The following is a 21,304-nucleotide window of genomic DNA, read 5'->3' as shown; positions in this document are numbered from 1 at the left end:
CACCAAGTGAAGAACATCAAAAATTGCCTCCAAAATCTCTTAACTCTCAATCCTTCTCCTGGACATATTTCTATCCCAGCTACCATTAACTTTCGCGAAGTCAACAGCCTTCTCTAACATGAAAGGCCAAAGTCTGTGGATGCTAGAGAGTGAAATTTTAACTCTTGTACTCTCTCCGCAGATGCTGCTTGACCTGTTAAGTATTTTCTGTTTGTATTTCCTCTCAGGATCTTTTGATCTTTGAGCTTCTCGAAAGATTAATCCTGGAGATGTGGGCATTTATTGTCCATTTCTAGTTGCACCGGAGGATTTAGTGATGGAGCTGAGGAGCTTCCTGGACCACTTCAGGGGGCACTTCAGAGGCAACATGTTGGTGTGAGACTGGGATCACGGGAGGGTGAACTGAGGGAGGACAACAGGTTTCCTTCCCCCGATGGAAAGTACGGATCCATTTGGGATTTTCCAACAGTCTGACAGCTGCTAATGTGACCACTTCAAGCAAAATTAGTTTCCTTTTCAGTTACTGACAAAGGCTGTGCACAGAAAGAATAGAACCGTAAGATCCCGACAGTGCAGAACGAGGCCTTTTGGCCCATTGAGTTGACCCCAACTCTCATAAAGAGCATTCCATACAGGCCCTTCTCTCCATCTTATCCCTATAACACCACACGTTAACCCACCTAACCGACACTTCTTTGGACACTAAGGGCCCGATTTTGCTATCACGTTGTGCCCGTTTTTGGGCGCGGAAACTTGGTAAAGTCGGGTGTGGGGCAAGTAGCACGATCCGCGCCTACCTCTGCGCCGGTTCCCCCTTTACCAAGGCCAGCAAATGGCCGCGATCAGGACCGTGCTGGAAACAGGCACGATGGCCATTTAAATGCATTTGCATGCATTTAAATTGACTTAATGGGCTGCACGCCCAACCTTACCGGCACTTCCCCCTTTACCACCACCTTCGCCCATCCAGAATCGGCGCAAAACAGACATGCTGCATTAAAGTCCGATTCGGGCGTTCCACCTGTGAGGGTTAGTGAGGAGGTAAGTGCTGAGTGTCCGACGGCTCTCTGCTTTAGATCAGTGGCGGGGAGGGGGGTGGTGGGTGGTGGGTCTGACGGCTCTCTGTTTGAGATCAGTGGTGGGGGGTGGTGGTGAGAGGGGTCCGCTGCCACTCTGCCTGAGGTCAGTGGAGGGGAAAGGGGGGTCCGCTGCCACTCTGTCTGTGATCAGTGGACGGAAGGGGGGTTCGCTGCCACTCTGTCTGAGATCAGTGGGGGGAAGGAGGGGAAGGGCCCACGATCAGTCTGGGTGGCGGGGAGGGTGGGGGGATAAGTGGGTCAGTAATGTTGGGGGCGGGTGGGGCAATGTCTGTGGGGCCATTATCCGGCCCTGTAGGAAGGTGGCAGGGGAGCAGAATTCTATCTTTTTTTGCGCAATGGAGCAGGGTTTCGGGTGTGTTAGGCCCCGCCCACAGGCCTGTGCAGCGCGATTCGGTCTCGCTGATATTTTTCCAGACAGAGTGCATTTGGGAGTGCCTGAGAATGGGTCTAAAAGTAGGATCTGAAACATTCCCAGTTTCGGGTCTGCCCAGCACTTAGAATCAAAATGGTAAAATAGGGCCCTAAGGGTCAATTTAGCGTGGCCAATCACCTAACCTACACATCTTTGGACTGTGGGAAGAAACCGGAGCACCCGCAGGAAACCCACACAGACACAGGGAGAATGTGCAGACTCCACACAGACAGTGACCAAAGGCTAGAATCAAACCTGGGTCCCTGGCGCTGTGAGGTGGCAGTGCTAACCACTGTGCCACCGTGTCGCCTTGAAGAAGTCACTCTCTTTGTTTTTCGGAGCTAGCACTAACTCGACAACACATCATTGTAACCATAGTTTCTGCTGTGTCACCACAATACCCACCACTAAGAACTCAAGTCAGAACTAATACTTGGTGCTGCCTCATGTGCTGAACTTGTTGAGCTGGTCAGTAACTGAGCTGCACAAGCTTACAAGAGTCCAGGCACAAGTCAGGAGTGTGATGGAATACTCCCCACTTGCCTGGATGGTGCAGCTCCAACAACACTCAAGAAGCTTGACACGATCCAGGACAAAGCAGCCCCGCTTGATTGGCACCACATCTATAAACATCCACTCCCTCCACCACCGACACTCAGTAGCAGCAGTGTGTACCATCTAGAAGATATACTGCAGAAATTCATCAAAGATCCTTCGACAGCACCTTCCAAACCCACGACCACTTCCATCTAGAAGGACAAGGGCAGCAGATCCATGGAAACACCACCACCTGCAAGTTCCCCTCCAAGCCACTCACCATCCTGACTTGGAAATATATCGGCCGTACTTTCGCAGTCGCCGGGTTGAAATCCTGGAATTCCCTCCCTAACGGCACCGTGGGTCAACCCACAGCACGTGGACTGCAGCGATTCAAGATGGCAGCTCACCACCACCTTCTCAAGGGCAACTAGGGATGGGAAATAAATGCTGGCCAACCAGTGATGCCCATGTCCCAAGGATGGATTAAAAAAAAGATAGGCGGCTTCATTTACCAAACGAGGACAGTAGTAATGGTCTAGGAATTACCATCTGCATCCTGTCGAACCCTCCCTCCCATTGAGGATTCACAGTCTACATGAAAGGGAACAAACTGATGGGGAAAAAGGAGCATTAAAAAATCTCCAACAGCAATTGTAAATGAAATAAGATATTTACTTTTATAGCTGGTAAATGAAATAAAACACCGCGGTGTTCTCAGTGTCAGCCCCATTGCTTTGTCATTAATGCTTTCTGGTGTGTAATCCATTTATATAAATGTATTGCCAAACCAGCCAAGTCGAATGTAATACACAATAACTTGCGACTTTGCAACACTCATTACTTAGCGATGTCTTGCAGCACCTTACAGAGCGCTGTGTTTAATGGGACGTGCAGCAGGGCAAGGAAAAAAGAACAGGATTTAAGGAGCTGAAGCACAGTTAAAAAATCAAATGTGTTAAGGAGATTCTTGAAGATAGGGAGCTGGCAAGGCAAATACATAAGGAAGGAATGAATAGCAGTGTCGATTGCGGCGGGACCTTGGTGTCCTTGCGCACCAGTCGCTGAAGGTAAGCATGCAGGTGCAACAGGTGGTAAAGAAGGCAAATGGCATGTTGGCTTTCATTGCGAGAGGTTTCGAGTACGGGAGCAGGGATGTGTTGTTGCAATTATACAGGGTCTTGGTGAGGCCACACCTAGAGTATTGTGTGCAATTTTGATCTCCTTTTCTGAGGAAGGATGTTCTTGCTCTCGAGGGAGTGCAGCGAAGGTTTCCCAGGCTGATTCCGGGGATGGCGGGACTGATGTAAGAGGAGAGATTGGCTAGGGTTGTTTACACTGGAATTCAGATACATGGTGGGGGGGAGAGATCTCATAGAGACTTATAAAATTGTAACAGCACTCGACAGAGTAGATGCAGGAAGGATGTTCCTGATGGTGGGGGTGTCCAGACCGTTTAGGACAGAGAGGAGGAGACATTTCTTCAACCAAAGAGTGGTGAGCCTGTGGAATTCATTACCACAGGAAGTAGTTGATGCCAAAACATTGAATATGTTCAAGAGGTGGCTTGGGGCAAATGGGATCAAAGGTTATGGGGAGAAAGCAGGATTAGGCGTTTGAGTTGGACAATCAGCCATGATTGTGATGAATGATGGAGCAGGCTCGAAGGGCCAAATGGCCTCCTCCTGATCCTATCTTCTATGTTTCTATGTGCATGTGTGTGTGTGCGTGTGTGTGTGTGTGTGTGTGTGTGCGTGCGTGCGTGCGTGTGTGTGTGTCTGAGATGCTTGACCATCTGAAACAAAGAACTATCTGCATTTATAAAGCGCATTTCATAACGTTAGGTCATCCCAAAGTGTTTGACAGCCAATTCACTTTTTCTGAAGTGGAGTGACGTTGGGAATGTCGGAAACAGGCCAGCTAATTTGTGTACAGCAGCATCCCACGAACAGCAAGGAGATCAAATCATTCTTCTTTCTAATGATGTCAGTTAGGGGATAAATATTGGCCAAAACCAGCAGCAAGCACCCCTGCTCTTCAAAATGCTGTCGTGGGAGCTTATATATCCAACTGAGAAGATAGACAAACAGAACATCAGTTTATTATTTCATCTGACAGACGGATTCCTCTCATTTTCTATTGAGTTCATTTTTCAGGTATCCATTAGCAGGTTGGCTTCACAGATACCCATGCTGTGTACGCAAAGGTCTAACTTCCACTGACTTGTTTACTGGAACTGTAGAGTTTGATCTGACACCAGCCTACAATGATTGCACTTTACTGCAGATCAGTCATGTATTCGGAATTGACTGCCTCGCTCTGTCTCTGTCCGTGAATATTTCTTTCTCTCTCCTCTCTAATGGCCACATCTCCATTTTTTCTCTCCAGAATGTCCATCAACCTATCAGAATTAGGATTCTAAAACAATTGATTTCAGCATAAAATAAATGCTACATTCCATATTCCATCCCCTGTGTTTTATTAAACAAAAATCAATAAATGAATTTTGGGTTAAACACAGTTGACTTGATTGAGTTTGCCCATTGTCCATGAATGACTTGTTTCTATCATCTGCCTTCAGTTTACAAAACACAAGAAGGTCTAACTTTGATAAACGCATCACAATTTATCTTCAGTACAATATTCAGCTTCCTGTTGCTTTGGGGCAATTTACTGCTGATCGATAACAGTGTAAAAGATGTATACTCAATGTTACAGGTGACAGGCTAATAAAGCCCAGAGCAATGTTGCACCTTAAGGTAGCCAGCATTCTAACTCTGGGATTGCAGCAACTTAAGGTAGAGTTAGGGTGAGAGGTAGAGTATCGGATAGCACAGAAACATTCGCCGGAATTCTACCGCCTCGCCCGCCACGAATCGGAGAGGGCGCGGGCGGAAATGTGTGTTGACCTTAGACGGGAATTTCCGATCTCGCTCGAGCAAGGCTGTAAAATCCACCCAATATTTACATCATTCTGCCTTCTGATCACATGCATCTCTCACAGGTTTGCTTCCTGCTTCCATCCCATAGCAGTTCTCAATTATTTCTTACGCTTGGTGATTTCCACAACTGCTTTGAAATCATTTGCACGTGACCCTCATTGTTCCTAAGTCCCCAATACAAGCAAAAAAGATAATTCTGGATGAGGAATTCATTTAGTCCTCTTTAGAATCATAGAATCCTACAGTGCAGAAAGAGGCCATTCGGCCCATTGAGTCTGCACCAATCACAATCCCACCCAGGCCCTATCCACATATCCCTACATATTTACCCACTAACCCCTCTCACCTATGCATCCCGGGACACTAAGTGGCAATTTAGAATGGCCAATCAACCTTGCCCACACATCTTTGGACTGTGGGAGGAAACCGGAGTACCCGGAGGAAACCCACGCAGACACAGGGAGAATGTGCAAACTCTTCACAGACGGCGACCCAAGCCGGGAATCGAACCCAGGTCCCTGGAGCTATGAAGCAGCAATGCTAACCACTGTGCTACCGTGACTAGTCTGACCATTGCTAACTTTGACTTCTGTTCTACCCTTCTTGCATTGGCAGTTCAATAGGATATTGGCTTTGGAGATATCTGCTATTCATTGTTTGGAAGTATTGAAGCTACTAAGCATGGTGGCACTGTGGCTAGCACTGCTGCCTCACAGCGCCGGGAGCACGGGTTCAATTCCAGCCTTGAGTCACTGTCCGTGTGGAGTTTGCATGTTCTCCCCGTGTCTGCATGGGTTTCCTCTGGGTGCTCTGGTTTCCTCCCACACTCCAAGGATGTGTGGGTTAGGTTGATTGGCCATGCTAAATTGTCCCTTAGTGTCAGCGGGATTAGCAGGACAAATACATGGGATTACGGGGAAAGGGCCTAGGTGGGATTGTTGGAGATGCAGTCTTGATGGACCAGATGACCTCCTTCTGCACTGTATGGATTCTGTTGTGACCACTATCTACTTTGGCCTTAGTGGTTTCATGGCATTTTTGTGTATATTTCTTTCTCTGTTCATAGAGCATCTCTTATAATATTGAGAGTAAGATCAACCAAGGTTTTAAACGTTTCCAACAATTGATTTTCTTTTGTTAACGATAAGACACAAGGGGTTTGCACGTAGAAATGTTTACAACTTTAACGGTGAAATGCTGCCACTTCATATGACCTGGGGAGAGATTAATTCTCAAGTCACCTTCTCCTCGGCATTCTGCTTTGTCTCACAGACCATCTTTTCCTTTGACTGCAGAATGGCTGTTCTTATACCTTTCTCATTGACACAAACAAACTGCTGGTACTTTTCTGTCTGTCTCCCCCTTTTCCCCAATTCCAAAAAGCAGCTGATGTTTACGGCATAGATATTTATGATTTTGCCAGGAAGCTGCCTTATCTGTAATCTTGCCATTTGTATGTCTACAAGAGTCCATAGTCTCAAATAGACTTCTAAACAGTCAAAAGCAATAATACTATACACCTCGAGCTTTGGCAATCTTTCCGGTCTACAGTCTTGGAACAGTCAGGTTAAATCTTTCATCCTTTGCTTAACCGTCCCTCACTCCTTTAGCAAACATATTGAAAAGTCCAAAGTCCTTCATCAGTTATGGAGATATTGACCATTGAGGTAAAAGGTGGGGCAATGATTTTTTTTTATTTGATTTTGATTTGATTTATTGTCACATGTACTGGGATACAGTGAAAAGTATTGATTCTTGCGCACTATACAGACAAAGCATACCATTCATAGAGTACATAGGGGAGAAGGAAAGGAGAGAGTGCAGAATATAGTGTTACAGTCATAGAGTCATAAAGGTTTACAGCAAGGAAACAGGCCCTTCGGCCCGACTTGTCCATACCGCCCTTATTTTTTTTTAAAACCCCTAAGCTAATCCCAGTTGCCCGCATTTGGCCCATATCCCTCTATCCCCATCGTACCCATGTAACTATCTAAATGCTTTTTAAAAGATAAAATTGTACCCGCCTCGCCTGCTCCCTCTGGCAGTTTGTTCCAGATACTCACCATCCTCTGTGTGAAAAAATTGCCCCTCTGGACACTTTTGTATCTCTCCCCTCTCACCTTAAACCTATGCCCTCTAATTTTAGACTCCCCTACCTTTGGGAAAAGATATTGACTATCTACCTTGTCTATGCCCCTTATTATTTTATATACCTCTATAAGGTCACCCCTCAGCCTCCTACACTCCAGAGAAAAAAGTCCCAGTCTCTTCAGCCTCTCCTTATGACTCAATCCAACAAGTCCTGGTAGCATCCTAGTAAATCTTTTCTGCACTCTTTCTAGTTTAATAATATCCTTTCTATAATAGGGTAATACTGCACACAGTATTCCAAGTGTGGCCTTACCAATGTCTTGTACAACTTCAACAAGACGTCCCAACTCCTGTATTCAATGTTCTGACCGATGAACCAAGCATGCCGAATGCCTTCTTCACCACTCTGTCCACCTGTGACTCCACTTTCAAGGAGCTATGAACACATACCCCTAGATCTCTTTGTTTTGTAACTCTCCCCAATGCCCTACCATTAACTGAGTAAGTCCTGCCCTGGTTCAATCTACCAAAATACACGGTAGCACAGTGGTTAGCACTGCTGCTTCACAGCTCCAGGGTCCCGGGTTCGATTCCCGGCTCAGGTCACTGTCTGTGTGGAGTTTGCGCATTCTCCTCATGTCTGCGTGGGTTTCCTCCGGGTGCTCCGGTTTCCTCCCACAGTCCAAAGATGTGCGGGTTAGGTTGATTGGCCAGGTTAAACATTGGCCCTTATAGAGTCCTGGGATGCGTAGGTTAGAGGGATTAGCAGGTAAATATGTGGGGGTAGGGCCTGGGTGGGATTGTGGTCAGTGCAGACTCGATGGGCCGAATGGCCTCCTTCTGCACTGTAGGGTTTCTATGATTTCTATGATTACCTCGTATTTGTCTAAATTAAACTCCATCTGCCATTCGTCAGCCCACTGGCCCAATTGATCAAGGTCCCGCTGCAATTGGAGATAACCTTCTTCACTGTCCACTATGCCACCAATCTTGGTGTCATCTGCAAACTTACTAACCATGCCCCCTATATTCTCATCCAAATCATTAATATAAATGACAAATAACAGTGGGCCCAGCACTGATCCCTGAGGCACACCGCTGGTCACAGGCCTCCAGTTTGAAAAACAACTCTCTACAACCACCCTCTGGCTTCTGCCAAGAAGCCAATTTTGTATCCATTTACATACCTCACCCTGGATCCCGTGAGATTTAACTTTATGCAACAACCTACCATGCGGTACCTTGTCAAAGGCCTTGTAAAGTCCATTTAGACAACATCAACTGCACTGTCCTCATCTACCTTCTTGGTTACCCCTTCAAAAAGCTCAAATTTGTGAGACATGATTTTCCACTCACAAAGCCATGCTGACTGTCCCTAATCCACCCTTGCATTTCTAAATGCCTGTGGATCTTGTCTCTTAAAATACCTTCCAACAATTTACCCACCACAGATGTGAGGCTAACTGGCCTGTAGTTTCCAGGCTTTTCCCTGCAGCCCTTTTTAAACAAAGGCATAACATTTGCCACTCTCCAATCTTCAGGCACCTCACCCGTGACTATCGATGATTCAAATATCTCGGCTGGGGGACCGGCAATTTCCTCCCTAGCCTCCCACAACATCCTGGGATATACCTCAGCAAGTCCTGCAGATTTATCTACCTTGATGCGCTTTAAGACTTCCAGCACCTCCTTCTCTGTAATATGTACACTCCTCATGACATTAATATTTAATTCCCCAAGTTCCCTAACATCCATGCTTTTCTCAACAGTAAATACTGATGAGAAATATTCATTTAGGACCTCGCCCATCTCTTGTGGATCCGCACATAGATTACCTTGTTGATCCTTAAGAGGCCCTACTCTCTCCCTTGTTACTCTTTTGCCCTTTATGTATTTGTAGAAGCTCTTTGGATTCTCCTTTGCCTTATCTGCCAAAGCAGTTTTGTGTCCCCTTTTTGCCCTCCTGATTTCTCTCTTAACTCTACTCCTACACCCCCTATACTCTTCAAGAGAATCACTTGATCCCGGCTGCCTATGCATGTCATATGCCTCTTTCTTCTTCTTGACCAGGGCCTCAATATCCCAAGTCATCCAGGGTTCCCGACTTCTGCCAGCTTGGCCCTTCACTCTAAGAGGAATGTGTTTACCCTGAACCCTGGTTAACACACTTTTGAAAGCGTGCCACTTACCAGACGTCCCTTTGCCTTCCCACAGACTGCCCCAATTAACTTTTGAAAGTTCCTGCCTGAGACCATCAAAATTGGCCTTGCCCCAATTTAGAATGTTAACTTTTGGGACAGACCTATCATTCTCCACAGCTATCTTAAAACCAATAGAATTATGGTCACTGGTCCCAAAGTGATCCCTCACTAACACTTCTGTCACCTGCCCTTCCTTATTTCCCAAGAGGAGGTCAAGTTTTGCCCCCTCTTTAGTCGGGCCATCCACATACTGAATGAGAAATTCCTTCTGAATACACTAACAAATTTCTCTCCATTTCCTAGTCATATCTAGGATGTAGAGAAATATCTGCTTAATATATGGTAGGTCCTTTCAAATGTCTGCTGGCAACAGGGTAGAAGCTGTTCTTGAGTCGGTTGGTAGAAGGTGGAAGAGAGTATGTCTGGGGTGCATGGTAACCTTGATTATGCTGGCTGCTTTCCCGAGGCAGCGGGAAGTGTAGACGGGAGTCAATGGATGGGAGGCTGGTGAAACCTCCAGGAGGTGGGGAAACCTCCAGGAATATGTCTTGGCATATAGACTTGGCAGTCTTGGTATTGCTTCATGGGTACAGGTCCACGTTGACTTAGCCTGGTGGGAAAGGCTGATATGGAAGACTGCAGTGCCATTCACTTGGTCCTGTGTTCTCTATTACCTTACACCATTCACAGTCATGCTGCAATTCACAGCCTGAGGAATTCAGTAGCGGAAAGGTGGGCAGCAGAGAGAGAGAGAGAGATGGTGCAGCGACTCAGATAAACAAAACAGTTCCTCCAACTGAAATATTGGGAAATTGAAATGAATTGTGAGCAGAAAGTAATAAAAGGCGCTTCAAAATACATTTGAGCCTTGGATAATTGATTTAAGTTAACCATCAGAGGCTGTTGACGCAGCCTCGTGTGGCTCAGCTGGTTGGGGAGATGGTGGCAATTAACTAGGTGCCAGGTAATGCAATTTAGTTCATTCATTTCAGCACTTGCAACATCAGTTAAACTAATATGCTTACTTTGGTGTTGTTGTGTGGGGAAACTTCAGCTTTGATGCTGATTGTTTTTGCTCTGCACTCACTGTATAAATCATCACCCGTCGTAAAATATTGGAGACGGGAACCATTCTCTCCCCACTCTTTGTATTGGAGCACAGCAGTATATTACATAGATGTACAGTCACTGTGCGCGGAATGTTAATGACAGCAGCACACAGTTCCACTACGTGTGCAGGCAGTTTTTTTTTCCCAGCTACTAGTGTTCATCGTGCGTCTGACTAAAGAAAGCCATCCATTGCCGCCTACAAGCGACGCAAGACCTCTTTGTAAGAAATTGTTTCCATGGCACCCAGGAGGCAGCCTGGAGATACAAGCGGCCAAGTTGCTGATGCTTGGGGTGACAGTGTGACTGATCCCCTCGCACCCCCCTCCCCACCCATTCCCCCCACGACCCCATGCCCTCCCCACTCCTCCCTTATACAAGCCAGTCCGATTCCATTCACTTGTTGTTATTTATGGATTCCACCCCCCCACCCCAGGACATTCAGCAAGCAGGAGGCTGGAATTGTGACAATAAAACAAGTCTCTCTCTCCCTCTCTGCTGTGGAATCTGTAATATAAATGCTGCCTGAGGCAGTTCTGTGTCATAAATACCAAGTTTCTTTCTGGTTCAGTGCAGTTTGTTTGAGGAACTTTGTTAGAGGAGGGTTAAATAGTTTAAACTTTACTTGTTAGTGTCACAAGTAGGCTTACATTAACAATGCAATGAAGTTACTGTGAAAATCCCCCAGTTGCCACACTCTGGCACCTGTTCAGGTATATTCAGGGAGAATTTAGCATGGCCAATGCACGTAACCAGCACGCCTTTGGGACTATGGGAGGAAACCGGAGCACGCGCAGGAAACCCACGCAGAAATGGGGAGAATGTGCAGACAACGCACAGACAGTAACCCAAGACGGGAATTGAACCTGGGTCCCTGGCGCTGTGAGGCAGCGGTGCTAACCACTGTGCCACCATGTCACCCCCAAGGCTTACATTCTTGAGAAAGGCGCATGTGTGAATGTGTCACCATTATGATAGGCACCCATCCCTCTCCCCATATCCCACTGTGGACCAGCCTCCTCATAAGATTAGTTGCTGAAACCAAGCTGTATGGAGGAAGGAAGCTTTGACAAAGGGTCATCTGGACTCAAAAACGTCAGCTCTTTTCTCTCCTTACAGATGCTGCCAGACCTGCTGAGATTCTCCAGCGTTTTCTCTTTTGGAGCTGTATGGTGGATTCTCTCTTCACCTTTGGAATTTCCCGTCTAAAGCTTTCTGCTTTTATAAGTCTGTGTGGAGTTTTCACATTTTCCCTATATCTGCATGGGTTTCCTCTGGGTGTCCTGGTTTCCTCCCACACTCCAAAGATGTACGGGTTAGGTTGATTGGCCATGCTAAATTGCCCCTTGGTGTTAGAAGGATTAGCAGGGTAAATATGTGGGGTTACGGGGATAGGGTCTGGGTGGGATTGTTCTCAGTGCAGACTCGATGGGCTGAATGTCCCCTTTTGGCACTGTAGGGATTCTATGAGTCCTTCATTAGAGTGCTCCTTAAAACCCAGCACCTATATAGCTAAGTCCCAATTTTATCTGACAGTGCCCCTCAGAAGTGCGGACGTTACAGGTGCTGTATTATTGCTAGTCACTATTTCAGTGGCTCAGTGGATTTATTCAGTGAGTGACCCTGCTATTTGTGCTCAGAAGGGCCCAGGTTTGAACACGATTTGTGCTGTATTTGTTGCTCTTTGCTGGAATAATGCTGAAATAGACTCTCACCAATAGGAGGCAGAAATTGCAACTCGTTTTCAAGTACTATTCCTAAAAGCATGCCAACAGGAGATCTTTCAGCCCTTCAAGGTTGTTCTACCACTGCTGACCAGTACCTCAGCGTCCTTTACATGTTGGCGATGCATGTACCCTTACTCTGAAAGAGCCTTATTGTCTCTGTCCTTGAGAGGAGAGGTGGCACGGTGATACAGTGGTTAGCACTGCTGCCTCACTGCGCCAGGGACTCTGGTTCAATTCCCGACTTGGGCGACTGTTTGTGCGGAGTTTGCACCTTCTCCCCGTGTCTGAGTGGGTTTCCCCCGGGTGCTCCGGTTTCCTCCCACAGTCTGAAGGAAGTGCTGGTTAGGTGCATTGGCTAAATTCTCCCACGGTGTACCCAAACAGGCGACGGAGTGTGGCGACTAGGGGATTTTCACAGTAACTTTACTGCAGTGTTAATGTAAGCCTACTTGTGACTAATAAATAAACTAAAAAAAACGTGGGCAGTGCTTGTGTGTGAACCCTGGACAAAGATCGGATTGGACTCGGCTGTGATGGTTAAGCAACTTGCCAATGCTTACAATCAAGGACCAAAGCCGACTATTGGCTGAGTTACTGGAGGGTGGAAGGTACTGCGGAAAAACTGTTGAGAACAAGTTATTGGTATCATTTGAAACAAAATCTCTCCCACCCCACCCCAAATCCCTGCAGGTGCAGTGAAGGTATTTCTCAGCTGCCCTGGTAATATCTCCCAACCTTCAGAGCACTGATGAGAGCAGAGTTCAGCTTATGCAATGTTACACCACACTTCGAAGGAACAAACTAGCAAATTGCAATTTCCAAGCTAATGAAGACTGTGAGAGTTTTTTAAAAATTCATTCGTGGGACATGGGCATCGCTGGCAGGCCAGCATTTATTGCCCATCCCTAGTTGCCCTTGGCGGGCAGTTAATAGCCATGAGGGGATTTTCACAGTAACTTCATTGCAGTGTTAATGTAAGTCTACTTGTGACACTAATCAATAAACTTCAAAACTTCAAACTTCGCTGTGCCTCTGGAGTCATATGTAGGCCAGACTGGCTAAGGACGGCAGATTTCCTTCCCTAAAGGACGTTTATTGATTAGTGTCACAAGTAGGCTTACATTAACACTGCAACAAAGTTTCTGTGAAAATCCCCTCGTCGCCACACACCGGCACCTGTTCGGGCACACTGAGGGAGAATTCAGCACAGCCAATGCACCTCACCAGCAGATCTTTCGGACTGTGGGAGGAAACCGGAGCACCCAGAGGAAACCCATGCAGACACAGGGGAGAAAGTGCAAACTCCACACAGACAGTGACCCAAGCTGGGAATTGAACCCGGGTCTCTGGCGCTGTGAGGCAGCAGTGCTAACCACTGTGCTACCATCATTAGTGCATGGGTTTTTCTGACAATCGACAATGGTTTCATCATCATCAGTAGATTTTTAATTCCAGGTATTTTTTATTGAAATACCATCAGCTGCCGTGGCTGGATTCAAACCTGGTTCCCCAGAACATTAGCTGAGTTTCTGGATTAATAGTCTAGCGATAATGCCACTAGGCCATCTGTTCTTACATTCCTGTTTTTTCTTTGAAGAGTTGTTGACAGTTGCTGCTGTGGAATGGGGGAATTGTGGACCAATTCCACACGGAATAAGAACATTTGGCCAATTGTGCATGTGTCTGTGCTTTCTTAGGACTTTCCAATGAATCAATCTCCTCTGGCCCATTCCCAAAGTCCGATAATATTTGCTTCCCTTGAAGTGTTTATCTGATTCGGCATTGAAACTTACTCCTGAATCTGCTTCACGGTATATTTCAGATCACACCAATTTGCTGTGTTAAAAAATGGTTTCTTATGTCTCTGATTCTTTTACTGGCAACTTAACACTGTCCTCCCACTGGAAACAGTTTCTCCTTATTTACTGTCTCAAAACGATTGATCATTCAATCAATTTCCACCTTAACCTTCTCTGCTCCATGGAGGACCCCAGTTTCTCCATATTCTGCACATAACGTCACAACTATTTGGGCGGCGCGGTGGTTAGCACTGCTGCCTCACAGCGCCAGGGAGCCGGGTTTAATTCATAGAAATCATAGAAATCATAGAAACCCTACAGTGCAGAAGGAGGCCATTCGGCCCATCAAGTCTGCACCGACCACAATCCCACCCAGGCCCTACCCCCACATATTTACCCGCTAATCCCTCTAACCTACACATCCCAGGACTCTAAGGGGCAATTTTTAACCTGGCCAATCAACCTAACCCTCACATCTTTGGATTCCGGCCTTGGGTCACTGATTGTGTGGAGTTTGCACGTTCTCCCCGTGTCTGCGTGGGTTTTCTCCGGTTGACCCGGTTTCCTCCCACACTCCAAAGATGTGCAGGTTAGGTTGATTGACCACGCTGAATTGACCCTTGTGTCAGGGGATTAGCAGGGTGAATATGTGGGGAAGCAGGAATAGGGCCTTGGTGGGATTGTGGTCAGTTCAAACCCGATGGGCTGAATGGCCTCCTTCTGCACTGTCGGGATTCTATGAACTGAAGTCCTGCAATGTTGTTACTATTTGGCTAATTGTTTCTGCACTTGTTCTTGACCTCCTTACTAAAGTGCAATGCCAAAAGAAACACAGTTCCTGAGCTCAGACCCAATAAAGGGTTAGCATAACTTCCTTGCTTTGGAATATAACCCTTGGCAAGAAACTACAAAGGGTCGTGAACAAAGCCCAGTCCATCACTCAAATTAGCCTCCCATCCATTGACTCCGTCTACACTTCCCGCTGCCTCGAAAAAGCAGCCAGCATAATTGAGGACCCCTCACACCCCGGACATTCTCTCTTCCACCTTCTTCCGTCAGGAAAAATATACAAAGTCTGAAAACATGTACCAACCAACTCAAGAACAGCTTCTTCCCTGCTGCGATCAGACTTTTGAATGGAGTTGATCTTTCTCTGCACCCTAGCTGTGACTGTAACATTAAATCCTGCACTCTCTCCTTTCCTTCTCCCCTTTGTATAGCCCCCACGCAAGAAACAATACTTTCACTGTATCCCAATACATGTGACAATAATAAAATCAAATCAAATCTTCATCGGTAAAAGCCAAAGGACTCATTTGTTTATTTTCACACCCTTCTTAAAGATTTGTATGTCTACATTCCCGTCTCTCTCCCTGTTGCTGTACTCCTTTTAAAATTATAAATTTTGTTGCCTCTCTTTCTTCCGAACAAAATGCACTTCTCCTGAATTAGGTTTCACGCGCCAAGTGTCCACTCATCCCCACCAGTGCCTGTCATAGAGTTACAGAGTCATAGAGGTTTACAGCATGGAAACAGGCCCTTTGGCCCAACTTGTCCATGCCGCCCTTTTTTTTTTTAAACCCCGAAGCTGGTCCCACTTGACCGCATTTGGCCCATATCCCTCGAAACCCATGTAACTGCCTAAATGATTTTTAAAAGACAAAATTGTACCCACGTCTACTACTACCTCTGGCAGCTCATTCCAGACACTCACCACCCTCTGTGTGAAAGAAAATTGCCTCTCTGGACCCTTTTGTATCTCTCCCCTCTCACCTTAAACCTATGCCCTCTAGTTTTAGACTCCCTTACCTTTGGGAAAAGATATTGACTAGCTGATCTGTGCCCTCATTATTTTATAGACCTCTATAAGATCACCACTCAGCCTCCTACGCTCCAGAGAAAAAAGTCTCAGTCTGTCCAACCTTTCCTTATAACTCAAACCATCAAGTCCCGGTAGCATCCTAGTAAATCTTTTCTGCACTTTTTCTAGTTTAATAATATCCTTTCTATAATAGGGTGACCAGAGCTGTACACGGCATGTCCTGAAGTCCATTAGTAAATGTTGAAATTGTGCCCCTACCAGCAGTAGTTTTATTGGTAACTCTTGAGGAATGCCACTGTATACTTCACTGCAGTTTGAAAAATAAACCTTTTCCGACTATTCACTGTTTTCTGTCCCTCAGCCAATTTTGAATCCAGGTTACAAATGTCCCTTTAACCCGGTGGGCTTTAATTTTGCTAACAAGTCTATTACGAGGTACTTTGTCAAATGCCTTTTGGAAGTCCATTGAGACAACATACGACCCTCATCGACTCAAAGAACTCAATCAGTGAAGCCAAACCAAATTTGTGGGTCCACGTTGACTTTTATTTATTTCCTAATAGCAGTTAATTTGATCCCAGGTTACCGTCTCTGTTGACACAATGGCGCGCACAGTTCTGTCAGAGCAGGGGATGATGAGTATAAAATCACCAAGAGATGCAGACAGAAGATTGTTTTTTGGGCCAGTTCCATTAGGCTCCCACAACCCTGACGGTAGGTTAATTATGCTTTAAACAGCTTCTGAATCTTGTTGAATTTTCTATTCCCTCTCAGGTGCTTCTGCTGTTCAAAGCCAATGTACGAGAGGGGATTAAACACTATTATGATGACTTGGATTTCAAAAACATTCTGGATCGCATACAAATCAAGGTCAGTCTCCAGCATGGATTAATCAGTTGCTGTCTGTCTGCTTCTGTAACTGACTGACTTCTTTGAAACTCACTTGACTAACATCTGAACTATGCCCACCACTCATTTCAGGTCATTATTTACCCGACCAGTTCATTCCAACCAGGCTTGACTCGGCCGGGGGGGGGGGGGGGGGGGGCGGTTGGGGTGGGATGGGGTTGTGCGTAGCCAGGCTTAACTTCGAGGGGGAGAAGACGGTCAAGTGTGAAAAGCAGCGTTCCTGAGGATGCCGTCCGATGTTGGGCCACGGCCTTCTTGAAAGGGCCTCGAAGAGGGGAAGGAAACCTGGGGCAGTGCGGTGGATGTTTGGGGAGTCACAGTTCCACTCAAATCTGGGCAAGCGGTGGGGGTGGGGGGGAGAGGGGGCGGGTGTTTGAAGGTGGGATGTTGACAGGGACGCGGTTAATTGAAAGATATGTCAGTGGCCATTCCCATTTGCAGCTGAGACTGCTCAGCTCTAACTCAGTTGACATGCCTGGAGTCAAACTAGTTATGAAATTATGCCCACTCTAGCACCAGTTATGTGTGTGAGTGCCACTGATTGCCGCTCAACCTTCAGTGCACAGACTTCCAGAATTGCTGACTACCGTGGTGTGCCTGTATCATTGGCCGACTGGGCAAGCTGCTACATTCCCTTGGAGAGTTAGCAATGGCACACTGCACGAGGAGAGTGCTCCTAATGCTTGGCTGTGTTCCAAGGTGTGTATTGACAAGTGCGGCAGGTTGAGAGCAAGGCCACAGAGTGAAGCTTAGGACAACGCCTGCGACTGGGAGGCGAGCTCAGGATGCAGTAGCGTGGCCAATGCTGTGACCACTCGGTCACGTGGTGTGGGGCACGGATGGTATGGGATCTCGCCAAAGCTGCAAGTGAAGTAAGGACCAGGCATAAATGATGTGGCCAGCAGATAGGTCAGTGGGCTTTGAGAGGCTGCTTCAGACAATGAATGGGCAAAGAGTGGTCCTCGGGAGACAGATGCTAATGACCAAGTCTCTCTGATACTGCAGTGAGGAGAATGTACAAAACATGGAGCCCTATGATCTCGCCCTCATTCTCCTCAGGCAGGAGAAAAAAATATGGCATCAAAGAACCATCTGACTTGCCAAAGTCAGGAGCAGAACTGTGAAGCAGAAGGGATGGCAGGGTCTGCTCACAGTAGGATGAAGCCCAGAGCACTGTCATTCAGAGGAGTCTTGCGAGATACAGAACCTACAGACAATGCCTAATATACCTGCAGATGTTCGTGAACAAGTGTCGCCAAGGACTATGTGTGTCCAGGGAACTGGTTAGTCACATCTGCTTCCTTCTGCAGGATTTGGTGCCATGGGAACTTGGCGGGTTACAGAGGTGCTCAAATTTTATGCCGATGGCTCCTTCCAGGGCTGCACGGGTGACCTCTGCAGAAGCCTCCGGACATAAGTGAACCCAGGAGGTGATATTTGCAATTTTTGCGAGGGCGCACAACTTCATCCATTCCGACCGGGATCAGGCAAGCCAGGATGCAAGGCTGCGTGTACATTTCTGGCTTTCCACAGGTGAAGGGTGCCATCGACTGCACTCATGTGGCCCTCAGATCTCTGGAGCATCGAGCTGTGAACTATGTGAACCGCAAGGGTTCCACTCACTGAATGTTCGGCCAGTCTGCGACCAGACCAAACGCATCCTGCAGGCGTGTTCTCAATTAGGGAGTGTGCACGAGTCTAAATTCTGAGCCGCTCTTGGATCCCTGACATGTTTCACGGTCCACAGAGGCTGCAGGGTTGGCTCCTCTGGGCTACCCACTAAGGAGCTGGCTGATGACGCCTGTATGCCAGAGGACTGCAGCTGAGACAAGGTACACTGTGCAACTTGCAGTTTGGTGGAGCAGACCATAGAGGTGGTGGAGATAAGGTTCTGCTGCCTGGCCTGGTCTGGTGGAGACCTATAGTACAGCCCGTAGAGGTAGTCACGCATTGTTGTCACTATCTGTGCTTTGCACTACCTGACGCTGCAACGGGGCGGGGTATAATTATCATAGAATCCTTACAGTGCAGAAGGAGGCCATTCGGCCCATTGGGTCTGCACCAACAACAATCCCACCCCAGGCCCTATCACCACAACCCCACACATTTACCCTGCTAATCCCTCTAACCTACATATCCCAGGACACAGAGGCAAGTTATCATGGCCAGTAAACCTAACCCACACATCTTTAGAGTGTGGGAGGAAACCGGAGCACTCGGAGGAAACCCACGCAGACACTGGGAGAATGTGCAGACTCCATACAGATAGTGACCCAAGCCAGGAATCGTCCCTGGCGTTGTAAGGCAGCACTGCTAACCACTGTGCCACCATTGCCTTCGGAAGAGATGGAGGAGTGACAACTTTCCTCCTGTAAGGAGAATGTCGAGGACAATGAGGCTGAGGAGGCCCTCAAGGGAGAGGGTGTTGGCAATGGCGATGTCCAGATGAGGCAGATGAGCTTGGGACAACGCTTCTACTTTCTCAGGAGACTAAGGAAATTTGGGATGTCAGCTATGACTCTCACCAACTTTTACAGATGCACCATAGAAAGCATTCTTTCTGGTTGTATCACAGCTTGGAATGGCTCCTGCTCTGCCCAAGACTGCAAGGAACTACAAAAGGTCGTGAACGAAGCCCAGTCCATCACGCAAACCAGCCTCCCATCCATTGACTCTGTCTACACTTACCGCTGCCTCGGAAAAGCAGCCAGCATAATTAAGGACCCCACGCACCCCGGACATTCTCTCTTCCACCTTCTTCCTTCGGGAAAAAGATACAGAAGTCTGAGGTCATGTACCAACCGACTCAAGAACAGCTTCTTCCCTGCTGCTGTCAGACTTTTGAATGGACCTACCTTGCATTAAGTTGATCTTTCTCTACATCCTAGCTATGACTGTAACACTACATTCTGCACTCTCTCCTTTCCTTCTCTCTGAATGGTATGCTTTGTCTGTATAGCGCGCAAGAAACAATACTTTTCACTGTATGTTAATACATGTGACAATAATAAATCAAATCACATCATTGCAGCTAGATTCATGGAGGGTGATGAGGACATCCAGTGAAGACATCTCATTATCTTCACTTGGTGTCCGTGAGCATTGCGCTTGTGTTTGAATATTGGCAGCGTACACATTCTCTGTGATAAGGCTCCTGTCGTCGGGAAGCAGAGAATGTTCACAATTCCTACATTCCAGCAGGATGATGACGACTTGTAGCAGACACAGTGCATAGATCCTCTCGGAGCTTCTGTGAATGTCTGACTCCTGTCTGGCTAACGGCAGCTCACTTGCTCTCAATGACCAGGCTTATATCAGAGTGACACAGCGGGGAAAGTGTAACCTCTCCTGATCTTACGGCATCCTTCATGAGCGATTCACTGGAGGCTCAGACAGATAGAATGGGTGGGCTGCGGGTGGGGGAAGGGAGGCAGTTCCGTCCCACAATCCGAAAGACGTGCCGGTTAAATATAGAAACATAGAAGATGGGAGCAGGAGGAGACCATTTGGCCCTTCGAGCCTGCTCCACCATTTATTACAATCATCCAACTCAATAGTTAGGTGCATTGGCTAAATTCTCCCTCAGTGTACCCGAACAGAGTGTGGCGACTGAGGGATTTTCTCAGTAACTTCATTGCAGTGTTAATGTAAGCCTACTTGTGACACGAATAAAATAATCTTTAAAAGGAAAAGATGGGCAGGCAAATCAGAGGTCGCCCCACCAGCAATATGGTGTAGAACCCGCAACAGAACTTCTTTTGCACTAAGTGCCGAGTGGGTCGATTGTGAAGACTTTAACCAGGCAATTGAGGTTGACCTGCTTGAATATGAACTCCCTGCTTGAAGGTCTAATTGATTGTCCAATCGGGGAGCCCCATGATCTGTAATCAAACAGGGTGTGTCAGTTCCTCTGGCACTCCGGATGTAGACTGCATACTGAGAGCACTCTGTGTAGTGTTGTTGGATCTTGTAAATAAAGGAATTCTGGTGAAGGGATTTCCGCCTCCGAGGACTTATTACAACCACACAGAAGGAAAAGCCGTGTTTACTGTTGGCGTGCCCAGCACCACCTTTCCCGCCAACCTTTTCCAGGATTTCCAGGACAATCTCACCCCCAGAGTGGCATATGAACCCGGAACCTCCCAACTTAGAGGAAGGGGTGCCACAGCTGCCATTAAATGTGCATTTAACGATGTTTAAAGTTTATTTATTAGTGTTACAAGTAGGCTTACATTAACACTGCAATGAAGTTACTGCGGAAATCCCCAAGTCGCCACACTCCGACGCTTGATGGTGATGACGGGCAGGTCGGCAAGAAATTTACTTCTAGCTGTTGTTTTCCACTGGTGGAAACAGGGAAACAGTCTTGTCTGTCATAACTCAATGTTATTAGTGACAGAAATCGAAAGCCGCAGAGAGTTCCAGTGTAGGGAGATTAGTTATTGTTAGGTCACTTCGAAAACTAAAGTGAAATGCTGCTGCTTTATGGTGGGCTGCAGTTTTGCAATTGCCAGGACGGTCATTTATCCTCAAGTTATCCTGACTCAGCATCCTACTGGAATGCCTCCTAATGCTCTAACTGCTGCTGTCAGTGAGAGACTTAATCGCTCCAATTGGCACCTACCCGCTGCTGCATGTAGATAAAACCGATTGAAAT

The 21,304-nt window shown here is 47.0% G+C and overlaps 1 protein-coding gene across 1 annotated transcript in view; it reads left to right on the top strand.

The window, feature by feature from the left end:
- Window positions 1–21,304, top strand: part of LOC144510103 (tetraspanin-15) — a 225,789-nt gene that overhangs the window by 77,724 nt on the left and 126,761 nt on the right. Inside the window, exon 4 of the mRNA XM_078239377.1 lies at window positions 16,513–16,608. Coding sequence (XP_078095503.1) covers window positions 16,513–16,608 — 96 coding nt within the window. The remainder of the gene's footprint in view (window positions 1–16,512; window positions 16,609–21,304) is intronic.

Source organism: Mustelus asterias, chromosome 22 (genome assembly GCF_964213995.1).
Source record: "Mustelus asterias chromosome 22, sMusAst1.hap1.1, whole genome shotgun sequence".
NCBI lineage: Eukaryota > Metazoa > Chordata > Chondrichthyes > Carcharhiniformes > Triakidae > Mustelus > Mustelus asterias.
Note: the sequence above shows the minus strand (reverse complement) of the source record. Positions and strands in the feature narration are given on the sequence as shown.